The sequence below is a fragment of the Leptomonas pyrrhocoris genome (genome assembly GCF_001293395.1).
Source record: "Leptomonas pyrrhocoris isolate H10 chromosome Unknown, whole genome shotgun sequence".
NCBI classification, from domain to species: Eukaryota; Euglenozoa; class Kinetoplastea; order Trypanosomatida; family Trypanosomatidae; genus Leptomonas; species Leptomonas pyrrhocoris.
In genome coordinates, this window is record NW_015438379.1 from 275,915 (window position 1) to 290,393 (window position 14,479).

Sequence of the window (14,479 nt, forward strand, 5' to 3'; positions counted from 1 at the left end):
TGCGTCTGCGACCTGAAAAAGCAATAAGTAAAGCACAGCGGTTCTGATTGAGAGTACGCGACAGCGCTACTGCAGCGCGCAGTTCAGTTCAATCGATAGAAGAGCAAACCGCAAGTGCCTTTATCTGTTCTCCAAGCTTTGCTGCCGCCGTGTTCTCCATTGCGTAAACAAGAATAACCGTCATAAAGGTGATTCTCTTCGAGCCCAAAGCTTCTTGTTTGTCTTGATCTTTTCATACCTTACAGTTATATATACATAAATCTGTAAATATATTTATATATGTTCCTTTATACATAGCTCCTGCTGTCTCAGTCAACGGAACTTTTTGTGTACATCTTTCGTTGCTCACTTTCTAGACTTCCTTCCGTTCATCTTTTTCCTTTTTTTCTTTCTTCTTCCTCGTTCTCCGTGAAGTCGCCTGCGACGAGGGTGCGGCACGACCAGCGGCACATCGCGTTCTTCCTTCCCGATTCTTATCTTTCCTTTTGTGTCTTGTCACCATCACGCTTGCATCTCTCAGTGCCGCTCTCTCCCTTCTTAATTTTTTTTTTCTGGTTTTGTAAAAAAGAAAGGAAAGAAAGGAAAGTGGCTTTGTTGTTACCATTGTTCTCCTTTTCCGCGTTGCAACCGCAATTTTTTTCTTCGAGGGCGTTTACACGTACGGGCCAATTCGTTTTTCCTTCTGTGGCAGAAAAAAAAGGCTCCTCTTTTTCTTTTTTTTTTCCATTCATCCTCTTCACTGTTCCTTTGTTTCTCTACCCGGTTGTTGATTCACTCTGGCGCTTACGAGTCCTTAAAGAAACGAAAGAAAGGAAGTCCTTCATTGCCACGATCAACAAAGAGAAGAGTTAAGGAGAAAAGAAATAATCATAATAATCGGAAAAGAGAGGGAACTGTCGCCTTCACGCGTTGTGTGCGTGTGAATTCCCCCTTCCTCCTCCTAAACAGAAAGATGAGTACGAATAGGCCCAACGTTGACATGGAAGAGTACATCGAGCACGTCTTACAGCAGCAGCAGCAGCAGCAGTGTCGTCGCAGCAGCAGCAGCAATATCACGGCAGCGGCGCTGCGCGATTTGAACTTCGCCGAGGCCCCGACTCGCACCGATGTCGTTGCTCGCACCACCACCACCGCCGCCGCTGCTGCGGATGATGATGAAGAAAACGAAGACGGGAGGGAGGAGGGTGATATGCTGTTCTCCACCGCTACCCGGCCGTACATTTCGGAGGAGGTGGGCGGCAGCAGCACCCCGACTGCGAGCAAGTCACCCATCTTCTGCCTCAAGTGCGCTGCGGCTGGAGATCCTATTGCCGCCGCTACTACGGATAACGAGGAGAAGAGCAAGCAGCCAAGAGCAGCGCCGCAGCAACCGCAGCGGCGCCGTAGCCGTGTGCAGACGACCACCACCACCATCGTCATCGCATCTTCTTCGTCATCGTCTTCTCCGCAGAGCGGTCGCTTTCCATTTCCGCATGGCACTCAGGTGTCGGTGGACGAGTTGTCCTTGCAGGGTTCCTCCAGCGATGTCCACGCACGCTTGGGTACGCGGTGCCCGCCCGCGTCGCCCTTCTTCCTGGGCGGCTTACTGTACTGCCTAACCGAGTCTACCGTCGCGGAGACGGCGAGCCCGACAACGAACTCGTTTTCGCACGGCTGCTGCGGCGGCGTGACGAGCACGGTGATCGAGGGCTACCCTGTTGTGCCGTCCGCTGTCAGCAAGACGAGTTCGTTGTCGGTGGTGCTGCGAATGCCGGCTGGTGAAGGGGGCAGCCCGCTGTTGAACTCCTGCTTTGTACCCGACACGGAGGAAGGCCGTCGACGCGGGCAGCACGCTTCTTCTCTTTCTCCGTCATCGCCGCCGCGACTGTGGGTGCGGAATGGAACTACGGCCGCACCAGTGAAGACATCCGCGTACATGCGGTTTGAACGTGCGGTGCAGGACACGGCGTTGTCGTGCGACGACGCCGCGAGTGCGACGGAGGCGCTGTTGGCCGCGGCGGCGGCCATGCCGATATAGGATGCGTTCTCCATCGAGAGCGTGAGCGGCTGCATTCACAGGCGTGGCTGCGTGCGTTTGCGGGGAGACAATTCGACTGACGAGTTAATGAAAGAAAAGAACGCCGGTATAGAGCACGCACTGCTCGTGACGTATTGTGGGAGAAACACATTGAGTCTCGTCAACAAGCAACCCGGAAAGGAATGCGAAACGGAAGGGGGAATTTAAAAGAAAAGCGGCTTTTTGCAGAAAGATTCAGCTTAGAAGAAGGGAAACCAGCGTTCTGTTACACATATACATATATAAAACAAAAGAATAATAATTCTGATGTCAGAGGTCAAATTTTGTCTTGTACACGGCGTAGTATATATATATATATATATATATATATATTTTCCCCACCTTCCTCTTCATCTCTTTCTTTCTATCTCTCTTGTCCACCGGTTTGCGGTGATAAAAGCTTTTATGTTTTGTGTTTTCTCATCTTTTAGCCCTCCTCCTTCTCTCATCTTCTCAGTTCCTTTCATCATGATTTTATCCAGAGCCACGACTTTTTTTTTTGGTTTTCTGTTGGCTTCGTTGCTGCTCTCGCTGCTGCATCTCCATCCCCCGATCCCACCCCCCAAAAACCAAAGGAAACGGTGTTCTCACCTTGTGGGTAGAGTCCACGCAGAAGACTCAGCGAGGCGGAAGCATGAAGGACGGGGGAGGGAAAGGGGGAAGAAGCGCGGCAGGTGGTAACGCTTACTATCTTTTGTTCCTTTCTCCTTTCTAATTCTTCTTCATTGCCACCACTTTCTATTTGCCTTCTCTCGTTCCAAAGTGATCGGCAGACGGCATTGACGTACCTATTAACTGTGATATTACATTTTTATTATATTTTTCTATTAATATTCTATTTTAAAAATCGGTCACTGCTGCGCCGCCAGCGAGGCGCGCGGCCGTCTTTTCGCATGGTCTCTGCACTCTGGTAGGTGATTCGACCAGATAGCCGAACAGCAGCAGGGTTGTCTGGTTTCTTTTCTCTCCTTTTTTTTTCATTTTCCTTTTTCAAATTTTCCCTCCTTCTGCGTTGCCATGTTTCGTGCCCCTGTACGTTTCTTCTTTCTTCTTCCTACACGATTATAATTAATACTTAAAGGGCGACAAAACGAATCCCACCACCACACTCTTTTCTTGTTTTCTTTCTAATCCCATTTTTTGTTTTATTTTTGCAACTTTCACTTCGAAAACTAAAAAGAGGAGGTGCGGGAGAAACGGCGATTTGTTTGTGTTATTTGTGCCCCCTTCACTATCTTCTCTCCTCCTTAACTCCAGTTGATATCATAATTGTTCTTAATCGTTTAATTCGGGGAAGCGTGCTGACGACGGCCCATTCTATGTCTTTGCCTTTTTTTGAATCTCTCTTCTGCGTTTTTCATTAGCTGTGCGACAATCTTTTTCCCCCTCCTTTGTTTTCTTTTGCAGTCGATTAACTTGCATGTACGTGGTTTATTTATTCTCTCTTGATCGTGCCTTCAAGGAATGAAAAACATGTGAACTCCCTCCCCCCTGCGTACATCTCCCATACAAATTGGGTTTCTTTACTAGTACCATGCGAGGCTTTTCTTGTTTCTTTTTTCATTCTACGCACCGATCACATACAGCATCTCGTTTTCTAGTGTTTCTAGATTTTCTTCTTACCAGCGGACCGAGTCGTACCACACGCGTTGACGATGGTGACCGCGGTAGTTCGTGAAGAAGAAGATATGAAGACGGCGATGCTGAGTGCATTTCTTTTTTTCTTTTTTATATATGGTCATGCGTCACCGTGCGTTTGACTTAGCAAGAGGCAAGACGCCTACGCGCGACGTGGTGGCGACTTTTTCTAACAACCCTTCAAGACCCCTCTCCACTCCTTCTTTGCCTTTGTAAAAAAATACATATATATTCTACTCATCATCTCCCTCTCTCTCCCTCTCTCTGCCGTCAATCGTTTTTTTGCTAAGCTCGTCATCCTCCATATCTTCGTAAATATTTTTGTGTCGTTGCTTGTTGAGTGGTCTTGCGAGACACGGCAGAGAAGATGTTTTTGTTCTCTCTTTCGCCTTTATATACTATATCATGTTTATACATTAAACTCTACTTATGTGATTCGCACAACACATGTTCCCCCTTCAGTTTCGCTTGTTACTTCTCATTTTTATTAGTGAAAAACAAAAGACTTCTATACACCCCAGGTTTTTCCTCTTTTTCTTCTCTGCTGTTCAGTGTTGCTTGTGGGGTGTATCCCAGGTTACTCTCGCTTTCCCATTTTTTTTCTAGAGCGCTTTCTTGATATATACTTTTCTTCCAACACACTTTAGGCTCTTGCGGTGGGCACGTCTCGCCGCACCGTCGATCACGACGATTGCGCCTCTTGCGCATGCTTTTGCTGCTTCGTGCCAATCTATAGATGGAGGTAGTTCTGCAGGTGTGTTGAAGGAGCATCGATTTTCCAATGCGCCGCTCAAGCGACATATATATATATGTTGTTCCTTTTCCGTGTTTTTAGTATCCCAAAAGGGAAAGAAACCGCGGAGAGTTGCACACGGTTGTTTGCAGCGTTCGACAAGGTTTTTTTTTCGCCTTTTTTGCCCTTTTTTGCTTGTTTCTATTGGAGGCTTTTTTCTTTCTCGCTATCTGTCGTGGCGTTGGACCACGTGTTCTGCCACAGGTTTTAAACCTTTTTTTAAAATTTTGTTTTCGTCTCTATGCGTGCTGCTGTGCTTCCCCGCCCCCTTCCGTCTCCGTTCGCCTCATTCGAACACCCTTCCTCCTCTCTTGTCTTCCTCTTCAAGATACCGTTGAAGGGAGGCGCTGCGCTGCATCCATTCTGGCCGTTATATATATATATATATAAACTCCTTTTGCTTGTTTTTGTGCTCCTCGACGAAGTACCCAACGACCTCTAAAATCGTGCGTAATGCGGCAACAGGTCAAGCAAAAGCGACAGCAACGAAACCTTCTTTGTTAAAAAAAATATCCTCCGTTGATCTCGTGTGTGGTGACGGAGAATCTCGGAGAGGACGGACGAAAATGGAGGGAGGAATGGCGAGAGAGTCGAGGCGCAACACGCTCTCGTGCCCTTCGCCCACACCCCGCCGTGGCCTGCACAAACAATGCGTCGTGCTCAGCGACACGGTACTCTCCTACTCAACGTCGCACAGCATGGCACATCCAATTGCACTCCATCCTTTACTTCCCCCTTCTCACGCACTCTCCCTCCCTCTTTGTTATTTGTCTTATTACTGCTGCTCTCGTTTCTCCTCTTTGGTGGTCTGCTCAAAGACAATTGCGTACATCTGAAAAAGGCGCTTACCGCCGTGTCCCCCCCAACACCCCTCCCCCCCTCCACCTCCTCCTCCAGTGCAGCCTGTGTGTTTAACATTTCTGCACCATTCAGCGGTTTTCTACAACCATCTTTTAGAGGAAGTAAATAATACTCTTCTCATGCTTTCGATCTGAACCAAGTGCAGGCAGCTCACATATGAACCGTAAATAATCATACAGTAAAAAAGGGAAAAAGGGAAAGAAAGAAACCCGAGGCGAGCCTCCAAAACGGATCTGCTGCGGCTACGCAGCGGCCACGGCGTCCAGTTGAACTTGCAGTCGCACTACTCTTCTCCTTTCGTCTTTCTCACCAATTATTATTGTTTTCTCTCTCCCTTTTGTTTTTGTCTGAGACGCCGTCTGAGCCCTTGGGGAAAAAGAGAGAAGGCCGTTACCTCGCCTCTCGTTTCATCTCCACAATTTTTTCTTGTCTGTTTTGGTGTGCCCGATAGTGTACGTGACGCACTGCTTCTTGTTTTTCCTTTTCCTTGGAGCTTGCGAATAGAATGACCTAGCCTGAAGAATTATTCATCCTACCTCTCTCTTTTCCCCTTTTCTTGTATTCTCTTTCTCAACTGCTAGAATTCAGCAGTTCTTCCATCTTTTAGTTTTTAGTTTCCTGTTACCATACTTCTTTCAAGTCTATTTTTAATATCAAAATCAAGTACTTAACTCACACACACACACAAAAAAAAGAATTAGAAACATTTATATCTATATCTATATCTATATATATAGCAATACACTCTAAACACAGGAAAAATGACCCTTGTTCCTACTACCGCGGACGATACCTCTTTCGTCTTTTCGCGCGATCAGTGGTGCGCGATTGGCCAGCGGCTGCGAGCCCCTTTCGAGGAGGCTCGACGAAGCCAGCAGCAGCTGGAGCCTCTGGAGGTTTTCCTCCTCGTCGGAGGAATAACCTATCGCGGGATGGTGTCGATCGACTTTTTAACGACGACACTTTCCCTCCAGCTGGATCAATGGCCAGCTTTGCCGTGGGACGACGCAGCTTTCGTCGATTCTACGACCAGTTGTGTGTCCAACATTCGCGCCGGATTGGTTGCGACCCCTCTCGCGCGGGAACTCGGGACATAACTCGAGACCGCCGTCGCGCAGGCGACGGTAAAGGTGCAGCTTGACGTTCTGGCGAAAGCTGAGTTTTCGCTCCTGCGGCAGGCGCAGGAACTGGGTCACAGTGCCCAATATGTGGCGAACGCAGTGCAGGCGGCGAATAACGCCACTTATGGTTTGGACGCGCGTCAGAGCTATCTTGACGCACAGGCGCTCGCCCTGCACGAGCGTAACCTTGCTGTGGCTCGTGGAGAAGGGTACTCCACTGCTCAAGGCATTGCCTTGTCCACCGCGCAAGAACGCGTGGACAGAACCAGTGAGCGCCTCAACGCTCACGATGCGGCGCTCCGCGCGCGCATGGAGGGCTTCCACGCCGAAGAGCTACACGCTGCTGGGCGTCAGGGCTTTCTGGAGGCCCAAGCGGCGCATCATGATTACGTGCACCGCAGCCAGACGGAGGCCGAGGAGCGCCTCAATCAGAGCCGCACGGCTCTGAGCACCATAGAGGGCGACTCGCGGAGCAAGATCGACGCGGCCCTCCATCAACAGCAGGCTGCGCAGGAAGCGGAGAGGCGCGCAGCGGTGATCCTCTCGCGGGACGAGGAGCTCCACCGGCAGTTGCGCGAACAGCAGCAACTGCTGACCGACGCGCTCCGAAGAGAGCAAGATTGGCGCACCAACCAGCGCCAGATGGAAGAACGCTTCGCAGCAATGCAAGCGGAGATACAGGCCGCTCGCGGTGAACGCCCTGCGACGGACGCTGAAACTGCCGCTGCTGTCGCGCCGGCTCAGCCCGTCACTGCGGCGCCGCCAGAAGCCCCTACGCCGCCCCCGCGGTCTCGCACGGGTGCACAGTTGCCCCCTCCTCCCCCTTTCTCGATGGCGCCGGTGCGCCCTTCGCCACCACTGGCTGCTCCCCTCGCAGCTCGCCCACCCCCGCCCCCGTTCAGCACCCTCCAACATCCAGTGGCGGGCGGTGCCAAAGACATCTTGCGGGGACGCGAGCCGTACCCTCTCGACGTGCCAGCGGCGCCGACGCCTTTTCGATGGCACGATGCGCGCTCTTGGGGCCCTGTGCTGAGCCTGCCACAAGGCCAGGCGATTTTGATGTTGGAGCTCCAGACGGCGATGGAGCTCAAGCTGCCGGTCCCGATCGTACGGGCGGTTGTGGAGGCCTTAAAGGCCTTCATGAACAACCTCGCCACGAGGGTCGAGCCGGATGAGTTGGACTTTGCCGAAGGCGAAGCGCTTCTGTTTGCTCTGCGGGTCGCGGACCTGTACAGCAAACACCCGGGAACAAGTCCACAGGACTTCTACTCCCAGTTCGGCAGGTTCTTGAATCCTGCTGATCCCTTGACGGTTCGTTTTGGTTCTTTGGCGCAGCGTCCGCGAGTTCGTTCGCGCACGCCCTCGCGCACTGCCGGCCCCGGCATTCGATGCTACTATTGTGGCATAGCAGGGCATGTGTCGACTGAGTGTCGCAAGAAACTCAGCGACCAAAAAAAAACGGAAAAGGGACCCCACGCAAGTGAGGCAGCAACCAGATGAGGTCCCTACCCGTTGCGGTGTTTTCCGCAAGCGCCTTCTCGTGGCCCAACAGGAGGCGCGTAAGCTGCAGCAGGGCAATGGGAGAGATCCTGCCTTGGAGGTCCGGCGAGCGGATCCCGATAGGCTCGAGGTCTCCCAACAGCGAGGAGCTGCTAAACCGTCCGTGGAGAGTCTCACGTCGGATCGCAGCTCCTGCGACATACCAGGCGCCACCTATCCCGTCCATGAGGCGCTCTCTTCCGACCGACGAGGCTCATCGGCCATGTCCGCCAGCCTCCGGCTTCCTGCCGCGAGTTGTCACCACTCGCACGCCGCTAATCAACTCCACGTTCGTGATTGCGGAAAGAAACCTTCGCGCCCCTCTATTCGGCGCCAACGACTCCCGGCTTGTGTACGAGGAGACGGCGACGGACCCGCCCGCGTGGAGCACGTTCCTGACGACGGCGAACACCTACGCGCAGCGCATATACGCCGAGTCGACCTGGCAGTCCCGCCTCAGCCTCGCGGGACAGTTTATCCGCTTTTGCCTGGAGTACGGGAAGCCCACCGACGAGCTGAGCGCCGTAGCGTTTTTGGGCGCTCGCGTCGACCTCAAACCGACGACGCTCGTCCAGTATGCCCGCCAGTTGCGCGGCATGCTGAGGGACCAGCGAACACCTCTCGACGTGGTGACTCTGGGGTTGACGCGCATGGCAGCGCAGACCGAGCGCAAGCAGGCGAGACCGTTGGAGAAGGAGGAATTCGAGCGCTTTGTCCAGGCGCTCCCGTCCTGGGAAGACCGCACCGTCTTCCGTCTTTGCTGGATTGCGGCCAGCAGGTGGTCCGACATTCGGACCTTGACGAAGGAGAGCTTCACCATCAGGGACGATGGGACAGTTCTCTTGGACTGGGCCGCCGGGCCCAAGTCCAGCCAGATGGACCCGAATCGAGCGTCGCGTTATGTGTTGATCAGCGGCGACGATGCAGCGGCAATCATAGCATTGCTGAAGGCCATTCCGGGCCCCCAACTGACGGCCCTGACGACGGCAGAGGTGACGAAGCGCCTCAAGCCTCTGAGTGCGTCTGCGCACTCGATCAAACGAGGGGCCGCACAGCACGCGGCGAGCCTGGTCGCGGAGCTGAATCTGGACCCCTTTCTGGTACCCCGGCTGATGAAGCATGCAAACATCTTCGACATGCCGTCGACTTCCGTCAGCTATCTGGGCCCGACAACGGCCTGGCTAACAGGGATATCGGATTTGGTCCGGAGGATGTAAGTCCGTGGCACCTGCCGGAGGTGCTACCTGAGTTTCGCTCGCGAGCGACGATCACGCGTCGCTCTCACAAGACAGCCGTGGCAGGGCCAGCCGAGGTGGCGGCTCTGCCCTTGCAACAAGTTGGGGTCTCGCCTTTGGACATCGGTCCATTGAGGGACAGAATGCGTTATCGCGTTCGGAAGCGCTTTGACGCCCTGATGGCCTTGCTCTCGGAGGAACCGCGCGACTCAAGACCGTCGCGATGGGCGGTGCCGATGGACGACGCTACGCGCTTGCTGGAAGCGCGCATCATCGAGAAGGCACCCGATGCGGATACGCGTGGTTGGATCCACCCCTTCTCGGTGGTGGAGGAGAAGCCCTCAGGCAAGCGCCGACGGTGGATCGCCTGGCCGCGGGAGAAGAACGAGCAGGACCTTTACGAGACGCAGCTGGACGACTTACGCCACATCAGCGAGTATATGTCCAGCGTTCATGACGAGTGTGCCACCGTCATGGATCTCAAGGCCTCGTTCTTCCAGGTTTCGCTCCCCGAGCACACTCGCAGGAACTTCCGGTGCCATTTGCAGGACGGCACTTTGGTTCAGTTGACCCGTCTGCCCATGGGCTACAAAGCCAGTCCTGGGCTTCTGCAGATCGTCACTTCGACGCTCGCCGCCCATCCGCGCTACGTCAAACGTAGTTTGGCCGTCCCCACGGGTGTGAGTGTCGATGTTTGGATCGACAACATTCGTTTGTCCGGGAAGAGGGCCGAAGTTGAAGTTGCTCAACAGCAGGTTCTGGTGTGTGCTGCGAACTGTGGCGCTGCTTTTGGCGAGGTCGAGAAGTGCGCCACCAATTACGAGTTTTTGGGTGTCAACTTCTCACACGACACCAATACGGTCAAGTTGGGGGCAAAGTTTCTGGGGAAAATCGCGTCCGTAGCGGTACGATCGCGGATAACCGTCGCCGAGTTGGAGGTTCTTGCATCTAAGCTTATCTATGCAGCGGCGGTACTGAACATTCGTTTGGTTCAATATTACTTTCTCCTGAAATTTGTTCGGCGCACGTTGTCAGCGCTGAATAAGGGCCTCCTGGGCGCTTCGTCGGTGGTGGAGATGTCCCCGTCTGTTTTCACGGAGGCTTCGGAGTTCCTCGCCATCGTGCAGGAAAACCGGGCACGGAGTGTGGTTGCATGCGTGCAGTCAGAGTGTCCGGTTCTGGTCACGGACGCCTCCCTCAGCGGATGGGGGGCTGTCTTCATATCCCCGGCAGGACGCGTTTTCGTTGCAGGAGGTCGCTGGCACACACCCCCTGTTATGATCATGGAGGCAGAGGCCCGCGCTGTTCGTTTGGCGCTCACAGCTTTCGCGGCTAAGATTCACCGCCGCGTGCACATCCATGTCGACAATACATCTTTTCTGTTTTCGGCCCGAAAAGCTCACACAAAGTCGTGGGCGCTGGCTTCGGAGTTACGCGCCATCTACGCGCTGGTGGACGCGCGTGGGTGGATACCGTCCTTCGAGTACGTGCGCTCCGAGGATAACCCCGCCGATGGTTTATCGCGTGGCCGCCCTTTTGAGATACACGACTGGGCGAAGGGGCTTGACTTGCGAAGGGGAGCGGGGAAGCGTAAGGCGGGCTACCCACTTCGTAGAGTCTGTTGAATAGTTTGTTTTCGTTGCATTTATTTAACTATTGATATTCACAGTGTGTTGTAAAACCAAGAAAGATAAATTTATGTAATTCTCATGTAAAGGTTTGACCTGTTGGTAGGTGATGATTTGTAGGGTGTAGGTTATTCTTTTCCTTTCCTTTCCTCTCTGCCATCTACCTTCAACTTCCTCCCCCCCCCCTCCTCAATCCCCATCCCAAGAAACGAGGACGCCCCTGTATTGACGTTCAACGGTAAAAGGGAGAAAACAGAAAAGATAGAGAAAAAGAAAAGGAAAAGCGAAGACACGGGCACACGCCGTACCAGCAGATTCGCCGTTGGACGGATCTGGATTGCCGACAGGCTCGTGGGCCGGTGACTCCCTCGTGCGAAGGTGGGTGGTGTGGAAGAGGAAAGAGCGAACAAGAATAAAACAGGGTTTTCTATATATATATATATTTGATCATCTCGAATGTTTTTTTTTTATGATTGAAATCGGAGGCCGATCCTTTCCTTTTTTCTCTCTCTCTCTTCTCAAAACACCCTCAACCGCGACGTCCGTTTCTTTTCTTCTCCTACGCTTTCTGAGAAAGAGGCGTAGTGAGGAGGTCACCACAGATAACCGGTTCTTTCAACACGGACAGCTCACGGACAGTCCCGTTGTCTTGCACGGCAAAAGGCAAGAAAGCGTTCGACAACACGTTCAATAACTTATTATTGTTATCATCATAGTTTCTTTTTTATTATTACTATAGATTAATCCATTGCCTCATCTTTGGCTCCTTTCGTCAAGCCATCTTTAATTACATATGCCTTACCCTCTCACACCCCCGCCTTTACTAGTGGATTTGCGGAGAAGGTTTCTTTCCTCCCCCTCTTTTCGAATTGATCTCTTCCTCGCACTCTTCTCGTATTGGCGCGGCCGACTCATTTTTTCTATTTATTTGGAGGGAAGTAACAGCTATTCTCTTTTTTCTAATTTCCCCTGTGCGACATCTTTCTGGTTTTGCTTTGGTTTCCTTTGAGAAGAGACACCAGGACAGTCTCTTTTTGATTTTGCCCAATTCTCGTTGTCTCTTTCCCCCTTGTCGCTCCCCCCGTGCATTCGAGCACACTATCATTTCATTGCTTCACACATTCGGCTCTTTCATTTTTTCTTTCTCACTTTTTTTTTGGGGGGTTTTTCGAATTCTTTCTTTTCTTTCCCAATGCACGACGACACACACACGCCTTCGTCGCCGCCGTCGCCGACCGCGGAAACACGCCAGCCGCTGCCCACATCCGGCTTCGCTTCCACCTCGTCCACCGCGTCTTCCGCTGCCGCCTACGCCGTCGCGCCGCCGACACGGCGGCGAATTCAAGTCTGCACCGTTGTCCACGACGGCGGCGGAGAGGAGAAACGGACGGGGAAGGAGGAGGAGGAGCGAGATGATTTCCATCAACTACGACCGAGTGCAGCGCAGCGCAGAGGCGAAGGCGACGACGAAGGACACCCGCACCTGCGACGAGCAGCGTTGCCGCAGCCGTTGCCGCCCACCGCGTTGCAGCGCCGGGCACCGCTGCCCGTCTCGTACCCCACGGCGAAACCAAGCGGCGAGAGCGTCTACACATCTTTCGTCGCTCCTCAGGAGCGGACCGACGGTGCTTCTGCCGTCGCAGCCGTCCAGCAGCAGCAGCAGCAACCGCGATCTTCGTCATCGCAAGGCACGGCGGCCTTCTCCGCTATTCTGAGCTACAGCACCGACAGTCACTCGAACGGCATCAGCTCGAACCGCAGCGCCACCTTCCCACAAGCAGCTGCGCCACCACCCAGCACGGAGGCATCAACATCAACGACCGCCACTTCCATAACCGCAACGAGCGCAGTGCTGCACCACGCCCCATGCGCCACTGCGGCATGGAGTGCAGGACAGTTCACGCCGGCGCACCGCCTCCCCGCCCGCCCCCCGACCTCGCTGAGTCGAATCTGCGTTGGAAGCGACGGTTCAGACGGGTGTGCGGAGCCGACGGGGCTGCTGGCGAACCCACAACGTCGGCTGTCTCTCTCATCCGCTGTCGCACCTGGAGGTCGTGGCTCGGGCGGACGGACGGGGAGGCGCGCACCGCCGCCGCAGCTGCTGCTGTCCGTTTCGTCAGATTCCATTCCCCCGTATTCGGCGACTCGCATGCTGCGTCAAGCGATGGCCACCATCACAATAGCAACGGCCGCCATCGCATATCCACGAGAGCACGATGCAGTGCGTGGAGGCGCGGCAACAACGGCAGAGGGCAGCAGCATGCCGAACGACGGTGCGCCTACTTCCTCTTCTCCGGAGGCGCAGTCGGCGGAGTCGTGTGAGTGGAGCACCTGCGCCACGCTGTCGCGGCGATCTTCTTCTGTGTCTCCTGCAGAGAATGCGCGGCGTGGCGAGACGGCGGAGGCGACGGATCGACCGAGACCGCAAAAGATTCAGACGACGACAGCAGCAGCGGCACCAGCAGCCGTAGCTTTCGCAGCGGGAAGGGGGAGGGGAGGGCAAGTGGGCGGCGCATCTCCTGCCGTATGCCCTCTCCACACGGAAGCACCGACGACGCGACGCTCCGCCGCGATGGGCTCCTCCCCCCTCTCTGCCATCGAGGTCACCACCTCTCCTATTACTACCACCGCCGCCGTTGGAACGACCCCAGGCCCATCCGCGGTGAAGAGCAACAACGCGAGGGCCACGACGAGGGCCACCGCAGCGCAGCGGAGAGCGCTCACGCGGTTGGAGCGTGGTGTCTGCGGGCTGTCGAAGCCGGAGTGGCACCCTATGGGACTTTTGTCGCCGACTGCGCCGCCGCGCCGCCCGTCTTCGGCCACCGCCGGGCGTCCGTCGTTGCGCGGCGAAGGGGCGGACGGCGCGGCGGAGGCAAGCGAGCTTTCGTTTTACGAGCGAGCACTTCTGGAGGCTGCCAAGGCGATGAGCTCGATTTAATGCCGATGCCGCCGATAGCGACGGTGATCTGTACACAATACAATCTATTCATTAATATTTTTTTCGATGTTTCCCGTTTTTGGGCTGTTTGCTGCTCTGTTGTTTCTTTCGTTCTCTCTCTCTCTCTAGATGTTTATGTTGAATGTTTTCGCCGGTTCTGGCAGTTTCACTGCTGGTTCGTATCCCCGACGATGTACACGCCGGAAAACATTTCACAACGCAAAAACGGCTCGAAGAAAGATGGAGAAACTTACATCCACGTATTATTATTATTATTTTTGTCTTCCCTCCTCTCATTCGTTTACCTTTATTGTTCTTTCATAGTTATTAGGTGTGTCGACCTTCTTCACGCCTCTGCCTCTTCTCTCCCCCCCCCTCTGCAGGTCCCCTGCAGAACAGCGAGAGCCTTATTATTATTATTTGATCATGTTGTTCCGGCCTCGCTGTCTAAATATATCATTAAAGCTTTTTATATTCTTTTTACAACTGTGTGGACTGCGCCCTTCACCTGGACTCCTCTTCTTCTACTGCTTTCCTTCTTTTAGCATCCTGCTTCGATGCACTTCATATTTTAATACTATCAATCAATCTATCTATCTATCTATATATATATCTATATCTATATATATATATATATATATATATATATATATATATGCGTGTGCGGTGG

The 14,479-nt window shown here is 53.6% G+C and overlaps 5 protein-coding genes across 5 annotated transcripts; all 5 read left to right on the forward strand.

The window, feature by feature from the left end:
* Positions 1-952: 952 nt before the first annotated feature.
* ABB37_08298 (hypothetical protein) lies at positions 953-2,017 on the forward strand (the record flags this gene model as incomplete). The annotated part of the gene is made up of 1 exon (XM_015807253.1): positions 953-2,017. One exon carries the CDS (start codon positions 953-955, stop codon positions 2,015-2,017), a length of 1,065 nt encoding a protein of 354 aa, XP_015654202.1.
* A 4,761-nt stretch (positions 2,018-6,778) lies between these two features.
* On the forward strand, positions 6,779-7,969 carry ABB37_08299 (hypothetical protein; the record flags this gene model as incomplete). Its single annotated transcript, XM_015807254.1, has 1 exon — positions 6,779-7,969. The coding sequence occupies one exon, from the start codon at positions 6,779-6,781 to the stop codon at positions 7,967-7,969; it is 1,191 nt and encodes a 396-aa protein (XP_015654203.1).
* Positions 7,970-8,193: 224 nt separating this feature from the next.
* On the forward strand, positions 8,194-9,225 carry ABB37_08300 (putative trans-sialidase; the record flags this gene model as incomplete). The annotated part of the gene is made up of 1 exon (XM_015807255.1): positions 8,194-9,225. The coding sequence occupies one exon, from the start codon at positions 8,194-8,196 to the stop codon at positions 9,223-9,225; it is 1,032 nt and encodes a 343-aa protein (XP_015654204.1).
* Positions 9,226-9,386: 161 nt separating this feature from the next.
* ABB37_08301 (putative target of rapamycin (TOR) kinase 1) lies at positions 9,387-10,868 on the forward strand (the record flags this gene model as incomplete). Its single annotated transcript, XM_015807256.1, has 1 exon — positions 9,387-10,868. The coding sequence occupies one exon, from the start codon at positions 9,387-9,389 to the stop codon at positions 10,866-10,868; it is 1,482 nt and encodes a 493-aa protein (XP_015654205.1).
* Positions 10,869-13,443: 2,575 nt separating this feature from the next.
* On the forward strand, positions 13,444-13,809 carry ABB37_08302 (hypothetical protein; the record flags this gene model as incomplete). Its single annotated transcript, XM_015807257.1, has 1 exon — positions 13,444-13,809. One exon carries the CDS (start codon positions 13,444-13,446, stop codon positions 13,807-13,809), a length of 366 nt encoding a protein of 121 aa, XP_015654206.1.
* Between the last annotated feature and the right edge of the window lie 670 nt (positions 13,810-14,479).